Here is an 18,644-nt window from a genome sequence, read left to right on the forward strand (position 1 = left end):
CATAACTATTTACAATATAGATTAATGACTTGGATGAGGGAAGTGAACATACTATCACCAAGTTTGTGAATGACACAAAAATAGGTGGGAGGGCAAGTGGTGAGGATGACATAAAGAGTCTACAGAGGGATATAGACAGGTTAAGTGAGTGGGCAAAAACTTGGCAGATGGAATATAATGTGGGAAAATGTGAGGTTCTGCACTTTGGCAGGAAGAATAGAGGAGCTGGAAATTATTTAAATGGAGAAAGACTGCAGAAAGCTGCAGCACAGAGGGATTTGGGGGTCATCGTGCATGAATCACAAAAAGCTAACATACAAATTCAGCAGGTAATAGGGAAGGCAAATGGAATGTTGGCCTTTATTTCAAAGGGAATGGAGTATAAAAATAGGGAAGTCTTGCTAAAACTATACAAGACACTCATTAGACCACATCTAGAATACTGTGAACAGTTTTGGTCCCCGTATCTAAGGAAAGATATACTGGCATTGGAGGCAGTCCACAGAAGGTTCACTCGGTTGACCCTGGGGATGGAGGGATTTTCTTATGAGGAGAGATTGAGTAGGTTGGGCCTGTAGTCATTGGAGTTTAGAAGAATGAGAGGTAACCTTATTGAAACATATAAGATTCTTAGGGGGGCTTGACAGGGTAGATGCTGGGAGGTTGTTTCCCCTTGTGGGAGGGTCTAGGACCAGAGGGCATAATCTCAGAGTAAGGGGGCACCCATTTAAGACAGAGATGAGGAGGAATTTCTTCTCTCAGAGGGTAGTGAATCTGTGGAATTATCTACTGCAGAGGGCTGTAGAGGTTGGTTCGTTAAGTATATTTAAGGCTGAGATAGACAGATTTTTAATCAGTAAGTGAATCAAGGTTTATGGGGGAAGGCAGAAAAGTGGAATTGAGGATTATCAGATCAGCCATGATCTCATTGAATAGTGGAGCAGACTCAATGGGCAAAATGGCCTACTCTGCTCTTACGTCTTATGGTCTTATGGTCTTAGTGGCTAAAGACTGAAAGGGCGGAGCTAGGATCTACCAGACAGTGAGGAACATGACCTTTCGAAGCACAGTTAAGAAAGTGGAGATATGGTTTTAGTTTCACACTGAAAGAGTTGTGAAGGCTGAGGCCATGAGATGATGGAGTTTTGAAGACTAATGTGAGAAAGCATAGGACATCCTCATGGCAGACCGCTCACATCAAAGGCATGAGCATGTGTTCTGGGCTCACACTCTAGTGCAGTACGGAAGGAATGCTGCACTGTCAGAAGTGTCATCTTTCAGATGAGGAATTAAACAGTGGTCCCTTCTGCCTGCTCAGATGGGCATGATAGATGCCATGGCACTACTTCAAAGGAAAGCACATCAGCTGTCCTTGGTGTTATGGCAAATATTTGTCATTCAACAAACCTTACTAAAAATAATTATCTGGTCATTATTGCAATGCTGTTTGTGGGAGATGGTTGTGTGTAAATTAGTAGTTGCGTTTCCTATTACAATAGTGAGTGAGCTTCAAAAAGTATTTCATTGGTTTTAATGTGCTTTGTGAATTCCTGAGTATTGAGGACTCCGTCATTTCCAACATTGATCAAATGCTGAGTGAAACTTCATTGTCGCAACAATGCACTTTACTCCTGTCTTCAGCAAGGACCCTCCTCTTCTACTGTGATGTTTCCAGTGCCTAGTCCAGTGGTCCATGTGGCCTCTGCAGTTGAAACCTCAGGATGTTGTACTGATCAGAAACGGGGCCAGCCAAACTCTACAGCTGGGGAAGAGTGAGAGAGAGAGAGAGAGGTTTTGAGTCAAAAACAGAAAATGCTGGAAAAACTCAGCAGGCCTAACAGCATCTGTGGAGCGAGAAACTTGGTTAACGCTTAGACAGCACCTTTCAAACCCACGACCATCACCACCTAGAAGGACAAGGGCAGCAGAGAGATGGGAACACCACCAGCTGGAGGTTCCCCTCCAAGTCACTCATCATCCTGACTTGGAAATATATCGCCGTTCCTTCACTGTCGCTGGGTCAAAATCCTGGAACTCTCTCCTCAACAGCACTGTGAGTGTACCTACACCACATGGACTGCAGCGCTTCAAGAAGGCAGCTCACCGCCACCTTCTCAAGGGCAATTAGGGATGGGCAATAAATGCTGGCCCAGCCAGCAATGCCCACATCCCATGAATGAATAATAAAAAAAAGAGTCCATATGACTCTTCTTCAGAGCTAAAGAGAAATAGAAATGTGATGAAATTTATACTGTTTAGGGGGGTGGAGTGGAGCAGGTGGAACTGGATAGAAGGCCAGTGATAGGTGGGGGAAAAGGAGAGATTGACAAAGATGTTAGGAACAAAAGGACAAAGGAAATGTTAATGGTTCAGGGGCTAAAGGAGGTGCTGATAGTTGCTTAAAGATAAGAAAGCAGAATGTGATAATAGGCATGACAAAGGTAAACATTGTGTGAAAGAACAACATGAACAAGTGACAGATGGCCCTTGTGGGGGGGTTTTGGGGCGGGGGGGGGGGGGGGGGTGGTGCGGGTGGGAGAGGGGGCAGTGTTGGGGAAAAAAGGATCGAAAATGGGATAAAAAGGGGGATAAAACAATGAATGAATAAAAATAAATAAAAATAAGGGAGTAAAAAATAAAAATGAATTTAGAAAATGGATTTTTAAAAAAGGGGTGAAAATGGAGGAGAGAGTTCATGTTCTGAAGTTAACACTCCCTTTGCCCTTATGTTTATGACATCTTTGTCAATCTCTCCTTTGTCCCCACCTATCGCTGGCCTTCTATCCAGCTTCACCTGTTCCCCCCCCCCCCCCGCCCCTCAGCGGTATTAATTTAATCACATTCCTACTTCTCTTTAGCTCTGAAGAAGGTTCATACGGACTTGAAACGTTAACTCTGTTTCTCTCTCCACAGATGCTGTTAGACCTGCTGAGTTTTTCCCAGCATTTTCTGTTTATGTTTTAGATTTCCAGCATCCACAGTATTTTGCTTTTCTCAGAAAGTTTTTAGTGTCTGGACTGGGGCTCATTTCAGGTCCCAGAGAAATGGGAGGAAGGGGTTTGACTTGGCTTGAGCATCACAGCATCTGCTGATCAGATTTCAGTTGATCGAGGGAGGTTGGTCCCCACCCCCGGGTGCAAAACTTCATGACATTGGGACAATAAATCTGCATCAGAGCTGCTGTCACTGAAATAGAAAGAGAGAAATAGAAAAGTGACAGAGGGTGTATCCTCTGAATGAAAAATAAATGGAGACAGCACTGGAAAATATCAAGATAGGCACAAACAATATCATTTGCTATTCACCAGCCTTCAGCCTACTAATACAAAGGAACACATCACTATGATCTAAATCAAAATGATTCTGTAATTGTTTTATAGGTTCATTTTATGACTGAGGTGAGCAAAAATGTTTTATTACAGCTATTTATCTTCTTTGCTGGAAGGCTCATTGCTGCTCCATTCACCCCCTAATCTTTTCACTGAACTCTTGACTTCTGCAGTCACCAAAATAACATGGCAATTATTCTTGTGTCAAAAAGTAATTTAAAATGCACATCGCTGGAAATCGTTTTTTTTAAAAAAAGGGCTTGTGACAAGATGTGGTTTTCTCAAGTGCCACAACTTAGTGTGGTATTGGTGAATAATTAAAATGACACATCAGGATCAAATACTTAATTCAGCTGATGCATGACAGCTTTACTAAAAAAGCAGCATGAAAAGAGAGGATGAGCCTCTCATTATTCCCTCACCTCCTATAGATGTGCTTTGGTTAATCATTTCAGTACCATGATGCATCTGAGTTGTGCTGTCAAGAAAAAAAGCAGCATTAATATATCACAGGGGATTAGAATCTTTCTTTTTACATCAGTTCTTCAGTGAACTTCTTTCACCTGTATAATAAAGTCTTTCTGGTGAGAATCTTACTGCCGTATGGGCCCAGACTCATGTTGATCTGCATTATGACATTACGCTAAAGGGAACCACGCTTTATTCCACTGAGGGCATTGTGTCATGCTGCTCAGACTTACATTGTGCCAGATAGAATCACATACGTCCAGAATATGGTATTATTCTGTACTGAACCACATTGACCTACAGCACTATGAACGTGGCGCAGAGCAGTCACATCGATCTGGAGCACTGGGATGTGCCACACAGAACCAAAGCGGCCTTTCGTTAAAAACGCTTTTTACAGGGTTCCACAATGAGAATTAATGAATAGGACACAAGGCTGCAAAGCTGAATAGAAAATTAGCCTCAGTACAAAAAGGTAAACAGTGACAGCGACTACAATGAAAACTTTACAGACTGGACAGAACCATCCCCAGGCTTGGCTATGGGATTTCTACCATTTTTTAACAAATTGCCACGGACAGAATTTAGGTGCTTTATTATTGTCTGTGATCAAAGTGTTTTAATGTGTGAGGTTAACGTGTATTTCCTTCCCCTCAGAGTGGTTGTCCTAATTTAACTAATTTCCAGCAGCAAGCTTTTGTGAATTTAAAATTAAGGAAGATTGTTTATTGTCACACACTTGCCCCGGAAGTTTTAATGCAATATCTCTCACACAATACCACACCCCACACCCTCAAAGACAAGCTACAGATGAAGAAGAAAACAATACAAATACAAGTTATAATGATTTCAGTCTCTTTCATAGCAGGCCTGTAGTTTCTCAGTTAAATTGCTACTTTAGTTGGAGTGGGGATTCCTGAAATGCGGAGGAATTTCAGTAAGCTGTGATGCCTCATGTGGTTGAATTTCCACGAAGCTGGTCCCCAAGTGAACTTGAAGCTAGAACAGGTTGGGAGGAGATTCCTCCTCCCTCTTTCAAGGCATAGCTGTTTTACCTAAGCTGTGTTTTCTTGCTCGTGGTTCGGTGGTTTTTCAGATGATGTTTCTGATCTGAACAGCTTCTGCTGTTATTTATAAAAAGAACGGGTAACGAACGTGGCTGCCTTAAGTCATGTGACCACTTGCGAGTTCAAAGTCCTTCTTCCAAAAAGGGATGGTAGGTTGTTTTTCCTAACATCCTGCGTTTTAGTCTTTCACATGTTGAGAGCTTTTGAGACAGCCAAGGTCATCTTAATTGACCTTGTGCCATTCATTTCAAATTACCCTTCAAATGCCTTTCATGAAAAGGACAATGGGTTTTGATGGCCCTATGGCACAAGATGACAAGTCAGCAGATGTGTGACAGTCTTGTTCCATTTACAGTTCAGCTTTGTGAGTTTCACAAGTGACTGGAATTGTTCGTATTTTAATGAGGCATTTGCTTGAGTTTCAGTTCTGCCTGGAGTTGATAATGCCAAAGTCATATGATATGTTGTCAGCAATCTTAAAACTGTTGTGTCCATTCGTTTTAAAATTTGTAACAAAAGAACATGGGAAATAGGAGCAGGAGTACACACACAGCCCATCGAGCCTGTTCCAACATTCAACACAATCATGGCTAATCTTGGGCATCAACTCCATTTTCCCACCCACTCCCTATATCCCTTAATTCCCTGAGAGACCAGAAATCTGTCAATCCCAGCCTTAAATGTATTTAACGATGGAACATCCACAACCCCCTGGGGTAGAGAATTCTAAAGATTCCTAACCCTTAGAGTGAAGTAATTTCTCCTCATCTCAGTCCTAAATGATCAGCCCCTTATCCTAAGACTTTCGATTCCCGACCAACGGAAACAATCTCTCAGTGTTCACCCTATCAAATCCCTTCAGAATTTTGTAAGTTGCAATGAGTTTGCCTCTCATTCTTCTAAACTCCAGAGAATATAAACCCAATTTACTTAGCCTCTCAACACAGAGCAACCCTCATCCCAGGGACCAATTTAGTGATTCCTGTACTGGGCATGACACTATGTTGATGATTCAGGTGAGGGGATAAGGAACTTGGTTGAGGCAAGTAACTTTGATGCTTTCAGAAGGAAACTCAATGAGTACATGAGAGAAAAGTGATTGGAAAGATATACGGAAAGGCTGAGATGAGGTAGGTGGAATGGGTGGGGGAGACTTATGTGGAGTATAAACAAGAAGATAGTCATAAACTTGCAGAATGATTGAGTATGGGAGTGTAGTGCATTTACGTTACAGGTATAGTAATCCAGTGGCCTGGACAACCAAGACATGAGTTCAATCTCACCTTGGCAGCTGAGGAATTTAAATTTAGTTAATTAAATAAATCTGCATTAAAAAGCTGGTATCAGTAATGGTGACCATTAAACGACTGGACCTTCATAAAAACCCATCTGGTTCGCTCACGTCCTCTAAGGAAGGAAATCTGCCATTCTGACCTGGTCTGGCCTACATGTGATCCCAGACCCCCAGCAACTCTTAGCTGCCAACTGAAATGACCTAGCAAGGCACTCAGTTCAAGGGTAATGAGGGATGGGCAACAAATGCTGGCCTTGCCAGCGACGCCCACAAACCATGAAAGAATAAAAAAAGAAATGGAGGATTTAAGATTATGAAAGGGTTTGATAGGGTAGAAGTGGAGAAAATGTTTTCAGTTGTGGGTGATAACTAGGGGGCATAAATATATGATGGTCATTAATAAATCCAATAGGGAATTCAGGAGAAACTTCTCTATTCAGAGAATGTGGAACTCGTAACCTCAGGGAGTAGTTGAGGTGAATAGTATCGATGCATTGAAGGGGAATCTAGATAAAGCTGAGGGAAAAAGAAATAGATATGTTGATGGGGGCGAGATTAAGAGGGCGAGAAGCGGCTTCATTTGGAGCGTAAATGTTGGCATAGATCTGATGGGCCGAATGGCCCTTTTGTGTGGTGTGACTTGATGTCATTTTGAAATGTTGGTCAGTTAAAGGCTTGCAGTTGGGAGGGCGGCAGAGGCGGGGGGGTTATGTTAAATAATTTTCAGGATTGAAAAAAAAAAGTCATTGCTGCTGTTGCTTGTAGGTACTCCAACCATGAGATCTGCTGCCCTGGTACATCACGCTCCTCTGTCTTGTGCCATCCTCACCCGTCCCCAGTGTCGCTCGCCTGCAAGCGCTCTGCGACATCCATCGTCCAACTACCCCCCACCTAGGGCAACTACCCCCCCCCTTTCTGCTGCCCTCCACTTTGCCCTCTAGCAGAGGTCCCTGTAGTTAGCTTCTCAGCTCTGAGCAATTGGCAGAAACACTTGGCAATTCTCCTTTCAGGATGTCTCTCCACAGCTGATGCCAGACTTGCTGAGTCTTTCCAGCACTTTCTGTTTACATTTCCCATCTCCAGCAGTATTTTGCGTCTCACTTTGTTGTTGTTGTTTGAAGTGTCTCTTTTCTCTTGCTCCGGAATGAGGAGCCCATGGAAAACAACAGCGAGAGAGAAAAAATCAACAGCCCAGAATGTGATCGCGTTTTGACTTTAGCTGCCGGTTTGTCCCTCTCCGGCTGCCGGTTCTATCCATTTGTAACACAGGCAACAAAACAAGGCGGAAAAGGGGGAGGAAATAGCCCGAGGTTCGGGATTTTGCTGCTGGGACGGGAGCGAGCGGAATCCGGCGCAGCGCAGCGGCACCGAGAGTGGGAGCGCTACAGCGGCGCTAACTGGGGACTGAGCGCTGCAGAGAGACCCGCAGGGAGGCTGCACTGTCCCTGTCTCGTCTCTGCTCCTGCCTCTGTCTCTGTCCCTGTCTCTGCCTCTGTCCCTGTCTCTGCTCCTGTCTCTGTCTCTGCCCCTGCCCCTGTCTCTGCTCCTGTCTCTGTCTCTGCCCCTGCCTCTGTCCCGTCTCTGCCCCTGCCCCTGCCCCTATCCCTGTCTCTGACCCTGCCCCTGCCCCTGACCCTGTCTCTGCCCCTGTCTCTGCCCCTGCCCCTGTCTCTGCCCCTGCCCCTGTCTCTGCCCCTGCCCCTGTCTCTGCCCCTGCCTCTGCCCCTGCCCCTGCCCCTGTCTCTGCCCCTGTCTCTGCCTCTGCCCCTGTCTCTGTCTGCCTCTGCCTCTGTGACTGACCGGCCAAGTTTCTTCTGTTCTTTTTCGAGGACTGTAAGTGGCCTCTTCCCTCTCCCACAACCGCAGTCTTTAATCACTGGGGAAGGTGTAACTGATATTTTATAAACTGTCTTTGGTGGAGTGCGGGTGGTTGGAGGGAGGGAGGGTGTTGATGGTGTTATTGTGGGGGTGGTTGGAGGGAGGGAGGGTGTTGATGGGGTTTTTGTGGGGGTGGTTGGAGGGAGGGAGGGTGTTGATGGGGTTTTTGTGGGGGTGGTTGGAGGGAGGGAGGGTGTTGATGGGGTTTTTGTGGGCGTGGTTGGAGGGAGGGAGGGTGTTGATGGGGTTTTTGTGGGCGTGGTTGGAGGGAGGGAGGGTGTTGATGGGGTTTTTGTGGGATTGTGTTCCTCACTGAGGATTCTGTCCTGGTTTGTGTGCAACCCAACCTCGTGCAATCAATCCATCTTCCTCTAATGCCCGAGCCTCGGATACCAGATAAAACTTGACAAGAAATTTTGATTAAGGCAAAATACTGCGGATGCTGGAAACCTGACAAAAATTGCTGGAAAATCTCACCAGGTCTGTGGAGAGAAAGACAGAGTTAACATTTCGAGTCCGTATGACTTCTTCAGAGCAGAGCAAGAAATTTTGATTGTCAGAACACAGGAGTGCTACAAGAGTTGACCATTAACTTTCTTGAGAACAGCCAAACTGGACAGTATTTTCGCCTGCTGTTTGTATGGAATGGGGGATTATTTTTGAGATGAAGACCTACGACGACTTTTCCAATTCTTGTGTTTCTTAATGTTGCCAAGTCCTGCGTTTCTGGAAGTATCTCTGATTATTTTTAAAAACTTATTTTCCTCCTCTGCGTGTGTCTCATGCCCTTCAAACTTAACGTTATTTGCATAGGTTTTAAAATTCTCATCCTTGTTTTCAAATCTCTAGCTTCTCCTAAAATCTCTGTAATCTCCTCCAGTCTCTGGGATTGCCAACTCTAATGTAGTCCTCTTGAGCGTCCCTGATTTTAGTCGCTGCACTATTGGTGGCCGTGCCTTCAGCTATCTTGACCCTAAACTCTGGGATTCCCTTCCTGAATCCCTCATCCTTTTAAGATGTTCGTTAAGACCTACCTCTTTGACCAAATGCTTGGTCAGCTGTCCTGTCCTAATACCTCCTCAGGTGGCTCAGTATCAAATTTTGTTTGACTGTTACTCCTGTGAGGCACCTTGAGACATTTTTACTTTGTTCAAGTTGCCGTCTAACTACAGGTTATAAATATAATTTGCCGGCTAAGTTAGGTCCTTTTTCCTTTTTTAAGTTCATAATTTTAGGGAGCTGTAGACTTGGGTGTTTTGGTGAAAGGAATCGATTGTACTTGTGTAGACAGTTTGTTTCAACAAAATAGCTTGGGGAGGACTGTGGGGGTGGGGGAGGACTGTGGGGGTGGGGGAGGACTCAGTGGGAGGGAGGACTGGTGCATCACAATTTTGAGTCATGTAAGGCCAGATCTGGCTTAGATATCGGGGTGTGATTCTTTTTCTGGAGAATAGTCAGCCTCTGGAACAGGCTTCCCTCTTGTGCAATGAATGCTGATTCTCTAAATTCCTTCAAGCGAGAGCTGACCTGGCAGGGCCAGAGATCGCCTCTTACAGAATATGGATTTTGCACACTTCAGGATCAAAGTGATCATCTTGGTTTAGTTTGTGATTGCGAAATGGGTTGGAGAGAATTTAGCTAGGTGTTTTTATTTCAAGACTCGATGCTGGGTCTGTGTTTGCCGCTTCAGGTGGAGTAGGGAGTAAATAAATTGTGATAAGCAACACCCTGATGTTGTGTGCCCCCAGACTGGAATAACCAGAGGGTATGTTACAATTCATCATCGTGTTCAGTTATCAGATTTGATAACATTTGTTTCTCGTTTCCACCTGCTGCTTTTAGTTGCTGATGGTGGGGTAGTGGTAATATCACTGGACTAGTAATCCAGAGACCCAGTCTAATGCTCTGGGAACATGGGTTCAAATCCTACAGAACCTGGAGGAACTTGAATTCAATTAATAAAATTTTGGAATTAAAAGCCATGAAACGTTATAGATGGGCCTTGCTGGTGATCACATCCCATGGCAAAATAAAAAAAATTGATTTTCAGAAAATGTTTCCCCTCCCTGCAGTGTAACATTTCCCATGCCTTGTTCGACCTTTAGCTCCTCTGTTCGCTATCATTTGAAACGAAGAAAACTCCAAAGGTTCTTCCTTCATTATATAATTTGTTTTATAGCATCTTGTACTGATGTCCTTTAGATCTAATGTGCCATGACATGAAGATTGTACTGTTTTAATAGAGCAGTGGCAAATGGAATTTAATCCTGAGAAGCGTGAGATGATGCATTTTGGGAGGACTAACACAGCAAGGGAGTACACGATGAATGGTAGGACCCGAGAAAAAGTCAGAGGGACCTTGGTGTACATGTCCGTAGATTCCTGAAGGCAGCAGCACAGGTAGATAAGGTGGTTAAGAAGGCAAACATTAGATTTGAAGGACACCAGTACAAGAGATAAAGAATGGATGCTATAAAACAAATTATATAATGAAGGAAGAACCTTTGGAGTTTGCTTCGTTTCAAATGATAGCGAACAGAGGAGCTAAAGATCGAACATGGCGTGAGAAATATTACACTGCAGGGAGGGGAAACATTTTCTGAAAATTAATTTTTAAAAATTTTGTCACGGGATGTGGGCATCGCCAGCTTCATTAGCCGAGGCATAGAATATAAGAGCAGGGAGGTTATGTTGGAGCTGTATAAAACACTAGTTAGGCCACAGCTGGAGTACTGTGTGCAGTTCTGGTCGCCACACTATAGGAAGGATGTGATTGCACTGCAGAGGGTGCAGAGGAGATCCACCAGGATGTTGACTGGGCTGGAGCGTTTCAGCTATGAAGAGAGACTGGATAGGCTGGGGTTGTTTTCCTTAGAGCAGAGAAGGCTGAGGGGGGACCTGATAGAGGTATACAAAACTTCAAGGGGTTAGATAGGAAGAAACTTTTTCCCTTAGCGGAGGTGTCCATAGCCAGGGGTCATAGATTTAAAGTAAGGGGCACAAGGGTTAGCGGGGATTTGAGGAAAATCTTTTTCGCCCAGAGGATGGTTGGAATCTGGAATGCACTGCCTGAGGGGATGGTAGAGGCTGGAACCCTCAACATTTAAGAAGTATTTAGATGAGCACTTGAAACGCTACAGCATACAAGGCTACGGGTCAAGTGCTGGAAAATGGGATTAGAATAGATAGGTGCTTGACGGCCAGCATGGACACAATGGGCCGAAGGGCCTGCTTCTGTGCTGTATAACTATGATTCTATGAAACCGTTGATGATTGTCGTAAAGAAAAAACCCATTATGGTTCATGAATGTCCTTTCGAGGAGGAAATCTGCCATCCTTCCCTGGTCTGGCCTACATGTGACTCCAGATCCACAGTAATGTGGTTGATTCTGAGCTAAAATGGCCTAGCAAGCCTCTCAGTTCAAGGGCAATAAAGGATGGGCGACAAATGCTGGCCTTGCTGGCGATGCCCACATCCCATGACAAAATTTTTAAAAATTAATTTTCAGAAAATGTTTCTCCTCCCTGCAGTGTAACATTTCCCAAGCCTTGTTTGACCTTTAGCTCCTCTGTTCGCTATCATTTGAAACGAGGCAAACTCCAAAGGTTCTTCCTTCATTATATAATTTGTTTTATAGCATCCATTCTTTGTCTCTTGTACTGGTGTCCTTCAAATCTAATGTACCATGACATGAAGATTGTACTGTTGTTTTAATAGATAAGAACTGTGAATTAGCATTTCTGCACCATCGCATCCAACTGGCCGTTTGAACATTCCCATTCTTATTGAATCTCTGCTGTTGCTATGGCAAAATCTTCTCACAGTCACCATCCTTTTATTTTGTTTCTCATCAATCTATTTCCCAACAGCACATGGTAGATGACTCGTCAGTTGATTGGATGCTTTAGTTTGGTGCATAACTTTTACATGATCCCAAAACCACCTGAACTTGATTGTCCATGAATGCGATGCTTTTTTATTAATGAAATCACACGTCTTCTATTCCAAGCCCGGTATAAAAGTATACATAAGTGACTTGGGACACTACATCGATGTCAGAAGTGCCAAATAACTAATCTACGTTTTTTTTTTAATACAGCCATTCCTGTTTTTATCTTATGCAGTCAAGCGTGAGGAACAGGCTTGCTTGGGGTGCACGAACAGAGGATAGAGACCCCACTCTCGTGTACATTTTCTTCAGGCTGCATTCACTCCTTTGTCCGCTGTTTTTACTTTACCCTCTCCTCCCTCGCTCGCTATTTAACCTCGTCTTTCTGTTCCACCTGGTTTGCTCAAGATCATGATTTCCCATTTTATTGTTGGTTTTCTGTCGACTAAAATCTGGGCTATGTGTCTAGCTGCGCTTACTCACGCAGACTGGCTCTGCTTACCCATAATATCGTGCCTGTGTAAGCAATTTTGTCTTGGTTTTCATGCTAAAACCAACCCTGCAATGTTTATTTTCCAACATTCTACGGATCTTCTTTTGTGCCACCTTTTTTCCCCACCCACAAAAGGTCTGTTAACCTTCTTTAAAAAAGAGATGGGAGGGAAGAGGTGGTGTATGTGGGGGGAGGAGGAAACTTGGTTCACACGATTGGGGGAAGAAGAGGGATTTCTCCATTATCTCCTGTTTTATCCATTGAATCTGTGCTAGTCTTGATGCAGCAGCTCGAGTCGCAGTATAAGGCTTTGAAGATGTTAATATACCGCTCCGGGATGCCGTACTGTCTTGCGATGTACCGGAGTGACTGCTGATGGATGCTGTCGAAAGCCTTCCTGAAATCAATGAAGTTGATGACAAGTGGTTTCTGATAATCTAGCTCTGCTCTGATGTTCCTGAGTGTAAAGATCTACTCGCAGCATGAGCTGCTGCCTCAGAAACCTGCCTGTTCTTCACGGAGAGTACAGTCTACTTCTGCTTTCAATGTGTGGAGGAGCACCATGCTGAAGACCTTTCATGCCCCTCCTTTTGTGGCAGTCATTGAGATTCCCTTACTTTGGTGGCTTAATGATTACTCCTTGCCTCCAGTCATCCAGAATGTCCTCTGCAGTCCAGATCTTGTTGAACAGGTCTGTGACCATTATCATGATGGTGTTTTTGCCATGTTTCAATAGCCCTTCTGGTATCTCATTGACACGACTGCATCAGTCAGCTCCCATACGAACCTGCACAGCACCTTAGAGTCATTCCGATTTGCTGATTCTTGTGCCTTTCTGCCTTTTAACTCTCTTCATCCTGCAGCTCCTCTTCATGGCTTTATCCAGTTATCATGTACTTCTCATCGTCTTCTCTTTGTTCAATGCATTCCTTTTCCTCTTGGCTATTGATTACATCAGGAGGAAGGGGATGCTGGGTGCAGACTTTGGAATACCATGACAACGGCACTGATTGACGGACCTGAATTTCGCAGCTGACACCGCCCTACTGGCTGAAGAATCGCACGCGCTCCAAGACGACCAATCCTGAGGGTAGCGGCACCAAGGTTGGACCATGCATCAGCTGTAAGAAGACCAAGGCACCAATCAGTGGGACAAGGCCAAGGTCAACAAGGCCCTCTCATCACCATCAGGCAACATAACATCGAGGGCATCGACCACTTCCCCTACCTAAGAAGCAACATCTCCAGGGATGGTGATGTAGAGATCAACGTCCACACAAGAATCTGCAAAGCAGAATTGGTCTTCCAAAGGCTCCACATGGTTTGGGCATCCAACAATGCCATGAAGCTGCAACTCTGCATGTCCATAATAGTACCAACTGCAATCCATGCCAGCTGTTAAGACCAAGCCTAGAGGGGTGAATAAATTCCTCTTTTCCACTCCTGAGGTTGGCTATGAGGTTTGAATTTTTAAAAAGCTGTTCAGTTCAGTATGTACTTGATGGTATGTAAAGTACACTGGTACACTTGCAGAATTTACAGTTGAGAAGGAGGGGGTGTTAGAAGGACTATCTTTACTTAAAATATAGATAAGGTACCAGGACTGGATGAAATGCATCCAAGGGCATTGAGGGAAGTGAGAGTGGAAATTGCAGAGGTACTAGTGATAATCTTCCAGGCTTCCTTAGACTCAGGGGTGGTGCCAGAGGACTGGAGAATTGCGAATGTTACACCCTTGTTCAAAAAGGGGTGCAAGGATAAAGCCGGCAACTACAGACCAGCCAGTTTGACTTCAGGGGTAGAGAAACTTCTGAAAACTATAGTTTGGGACAAAATCAATAATCACTTAGACAAGTACTGGATAATTAAGGAAAGCCAACATGGATTCATTAAGTGAAAATCATATTTAACTAACTTGATATAGTCTTTTGAGGAGATAACAGAGAAGGTTGATAAGGGCAACGCTGTTGGTGTGGTATATGTGGATTTTCAAAAGGCATTTGATACAGTGCCACACAACAGACTTGTGAGCAAAATTCTAGCTCATGGAATAAAAGGGAAAGTAGGCACTTGGATAAGAAATTGGCTGGGTGACAGGAAACAGAGTAGTGATAAATGGTTGTTTTTCAGATTGGAGGAAGGTCTGTAGTGGAGTTCCCCAGGGGTCAGTGTTGGGACCCTTGTTCTTCCTGATATATATTAAAGACCTAGACTGTGGTGTGCAGGGCATGATTTCAAAATTTACAGATGATACGAAGATTGGAAACGTTGTCAACTGTGAGGATAGTCTTGAACTTGGAAAGGCCAAATACATTTTGGTGGACAGGGCAGACAAATGGCTGTTGAAGTTCAATGCAGCAAAGTGCGAGGTGATTAATTTTGGCAGGAAGAATATGGTGAGACAGTATAAAATAAAGGGAGAAACTCTAAAGGAGGTGCAGGAACAGAGGGACCTCAGTGTATATGTACATAAGTCATTGAAGATAGGGCATGTTGAGAGAACACTTAATAAAACACATAGTATCTTAGGCTTTATTAATAGAGGCATTCAGTACACGAGTAAGGAAGTCATGTTGAGCTTCTATAAGACAGTAGTTAGGCCTCATTTGGGGTACTGCGTCCAGTTCTGGGTGCCATACTTGAGGAAAGATGTGAAGACATTGGAGGGAGTACAGAGGAGATTCACAAGAATGATTCCAGGGATGAAGAACTGTAGTTATGAAGATAGATTGGAGAGGTTGGGACTGAGGGGTATGGGCAGGGTAAATAGTGAGAAACTGTTCCCATTCAAGAGAGCATCAAGAACTAGAGGGCACAGATTCAAAATAATTGGCAAAAGGAGTAAAAGTGATGTGAGGATTTTGTTTTCACCCGGAGGGTGGCTGGAGTTTGGAATAAACTTCCTGGGAGGGTGGTGGAGGCAGGTTCTATCAAGATATTCCAAAGGGCATTGTATTACTATCCGAGAAGAGAGTGTGCAGGGTGACAGAGATAAGGCAGGGGTGTGGGAATAGGTAGAATGCACTTTCAGAGAGCCAGTGCAGACTCAATGGGCCGAATGGCCTCCTTCTGCACTGCAAAGATTCTGAAGTAAGGAATTTGCTTAAAAACTCACTCGGGTGGAATGTCCCGAATCCCACGACATATATATGCGCACACATTAGCATGCAAAATGGAACAAATTACAACGTGGAGGATGTGGAATTGATGAGGGGGTTCCGATGTTCCTTTGGTCTTGAAATTCCAGGTGTTGTGGCTGATGTAAGTTGGTTATTTTTTTGGAGACGGTCTCTCTTAAACTGTAACCCATCGTTTTCCAAAGTGGGTGTTATGACACTTTAAGTTCCCTTCAATTAAAATTCTTTGTGATGTACTCCAAAACGTAACAGAGATAGGGGCCGAACTTGAGTTTAGCAGGGGCAGAGAGATGTTACGTTCTGCAGACTCTACTGGATGTTACTTTCTGCTGCAGACACCTGTTTTTTCTTTATCACTAGCAGCAGGCAGGATGCTGTGTCGTGTGACTGGATCATGACTTAGCAGTGAAGGCCAAAGACAAAAGGTTATAGGGTTTAACCATCAGATAATGGCTAAATTCCAAATATCAAGGGATGTCTCTCAAAGGACAGATGATTAATCTCCTTCATCCTATTAAGCCGTTGGGACAGTCGGAAAGTGATTGAACATTAATGCCTCGGTTAATCAATCCTTTAATGAGTCATTGTTCCAAGATGGGACCTGCGATAAGATAAGAAGGAACTCATCAACACCTCCAAATCTCTTCCGAAGAAGAGTCATATGGGATTCAACGTTGACTCTGTTTCTCTTTCCACAGATGCTGCCATTCCAGCACTTTCTGTTTTTACCTCCAAATCTATTGTCTGTGTTGAGAGACGAGCAAGTGCTACAGAGGACTGGTCAGCGGCACCTGTAAGAGAAAGATGACCGCTGGCAGGACATGTACTTCACCTCCTGGCTGTAGGCCCCGCCAGAGTGGCAGTAAAATGGATACCATCAGGTGGAAAAAGAACACGAGGCTGGCCAAGAGAGACCTGGCGAAGAATGTTTAAGGAGGACGTCCAAGACCGGGACACCACCTGAGCTGGAGTGCAAAAGATTGCGATGGACTTTTTGGGCAGGTGGTGGAGTCTTGCTGTCCATTGTCCCAAACAGGACCAGGGGAGCAAAGTCTAAGTCCTGTCTTACGATGGACCTTGTTGCATTTGATGCAATTTTTATCAACCAACTAGATAGTGTTTACTGAACTTCACCTTGAACCTGGTATTGTTGCATTTGCCAGAAGTTATTACTATACCAGGTACAGCGTGGCTGAACAGGCAAGAGGCTCGGGCTGTAGAAGGCGGTTTGATGTTGGAAGGGGAAGTGAGAGAATGGAGAGAAGTGGAAGTGGAATGCAGATTGTTGATCTGATTGTGAATGAAAAGATCAAGAAAAACCTAGAGATTTGGAGGGGGTGGTCAAGGAGGAGTGAGCAGACTGGAGACAGGAGTCAGATTTATGTAGGTGGGTGTGAGGAGGAGCTTTCTTGGTGAAGAAACAAGCACAGGAGTGGAGGAAGTGATGGTGGAAGAGCTCAGTATTATATTGAGCTCAGTTCCCTCAGGTGAGGGTATTATGGTTATGCTAAAGGGTTACAGCTGAAATGTTAACCTCTTGTCAGTTATAGATATTGACTGATATATTGTGCATTTCCTATTTTAGTGACAAGAGACCATTCCAAATTTGGTGCTCATTTATTGCTTTATAACACGCCTCAGCAATACCAACTTCACCCATTCATATCATTCGGCCACTTCCTGAATCGCCAAAATAGCACCCCAGCCAAACACAACATTCAAATACACAGGGTGCCCTCTATTTATTTTTCGTCTTAGCACTGTTTTGTGCTTGAGGAGTAAACTTAGCATTGTTTTGTGTTCCTTGGCAGGTTGGTACATCATGGAACAGATCAAGCTTGTTGTATCCGGTGCGAGAGCCGCCTACGATCAGGGGAAAACCCGGCCTCTGGAATTCCGCATTCGGCAGCTGAAGGCGCTGGAGAGAATGCTCACTGAGAAAAAGGAAGAATTCTTACTGGCGCTCAAAAAGGACTTGCACAAGGTATGAAACAAAGCTCTTGACACATTCAGCATTTTAACCAGGTTCCACAAACCCCTTCAGAATCTTGCCTGCAACACTATGGTGATTGGACATAGGACTATCCACTTCTGAAAGTACATCAATTTCTTGTTCTGCAGTCTGGAGTGTTAATTTGGTATCATCACACTTTTCACTTGAACAATCGAGTGTATTAGTGGAAGGATCTGCAGGCTGGTTCACAGTCTGACTGACTCCAATGTAAATGCTCCTTCCATGGGCTTAACCATCTTTATAACAACCCACTGAGTGGTTGGCCCTGTACAGCAGGAAGGATTTATGAGCTCCTGCAACTCCTCTTATGGCCCGCACTCACCTGAGAAGTTAAAGGTCAACCAGCCTGCCTGGGTCTCCTGCCCTAACTGAACGTCAAGGGAAGAGAAAGGGGGAACGTGTGTGTGTGTGTCTGTGTGGGTGTCAACGTGTGCATGTACCATTGTCTTGGGATGCTTTCAGCGTCAGTGCCATGGTTCTTGGCAACTTGATTGCCTGATTCTTCGCTTGAGACTGCTGATTGGAATGTTTAATGTGAGCCATACCAGGGGAACAGCCAGGATGACAAAGAGCAAGGGAGGTATTGGGGACCAGGGCACCACAGGCAGAGTGATTGAGCAGATGGACAGCTACAGAATCAATGGAGAGCAAAAGCTTTGTGCTTTTGGATGTTTGAATTCACAATTGTTTTCTCAAGAGTTTGGGGAGTGGTATGAGGAACTCAAAACTAAAATAATTGAAGTTTTATCTTAGTAAGAAACTTGCAATGGACTTGGGTGAGGAGATGGGTGTAGGGGGAGAAAGTGGCAGACTAGGAAGGTTTCCAGTTTTGTCCCTGGTGTGCAATGAGTTAGCTGAATACTGCTGGGGTGACAGGTAGTGAAGATACAATTGCCCTCTGAGCTAGCCAGAGGGCGAAGAAATCTGCTCTAGTTTCCTTAGTGATCAACAGTATGGACCTTTACTAGAAGTGTCACCCAATGAGACTTGGGCATGTTCCATCTCCCTCCCTTACCTCACTTGCCAAACAACCTGGCCATAATTATTGTCTAAGCTCACATGAAGAAGGGTCAT

General features: G+C 44.4%; 1 protein-coding gene across 4 annotated transcripts in view; it reads left to right on the plus strand.

Annotated features, from left to right (window-relative positions):
• Window positions 1-7,900: 7,900 nt before the first annotated feature.
• The window catches only part of LOC144684420 (aldehyde dehydrogenase, dimeric NADP-preferring-like), a 32,702-nt gene continuing 21,958 nt past the window's right edge, over window positions 7,901-18,644 (plus strand). For 2 of the 4 annotated variants that reach the window (XR_013577497.1, XM_078548190.1), the window contains exons 1-2: window positions 16,796-16,943; window positions 17,368-17,540. Coding sequence is in view for 1 of the 4 variants with exons in the window: in XM_078548190.1 (XP_078404316.1) it covers window positions 16,811-16,943; window positions 17,368-17,540 (306 nt within the window). In the remaining 3 variants the exon portion in view is untranslated. Of the gene's footprint in view, window positions 8,046-13,858; window positions 13,880-16,795; window positions 16,944-17,367; window positions 17,541-18,644 lie in introns of those variants that run through there. The other 2 variants (XR_013577498.1, XR_013577499.1) reach the window with 2 other exon arrangements.

This window comes from Cetorhinus maximus, chromosome 9 (assembly GCF_964194155.1).
Source record: "Cetorhinus maximus chromosome 9, sCetMax3.hap1.1, whole genome shotgun sequence".
Lineage (NCBI taxonomy): Eukaryota > Metazoa > Chordata > Chondrichthyes > Lamniformes > Cetorhinidae > Cetorhinus > Cetorhinus maximus.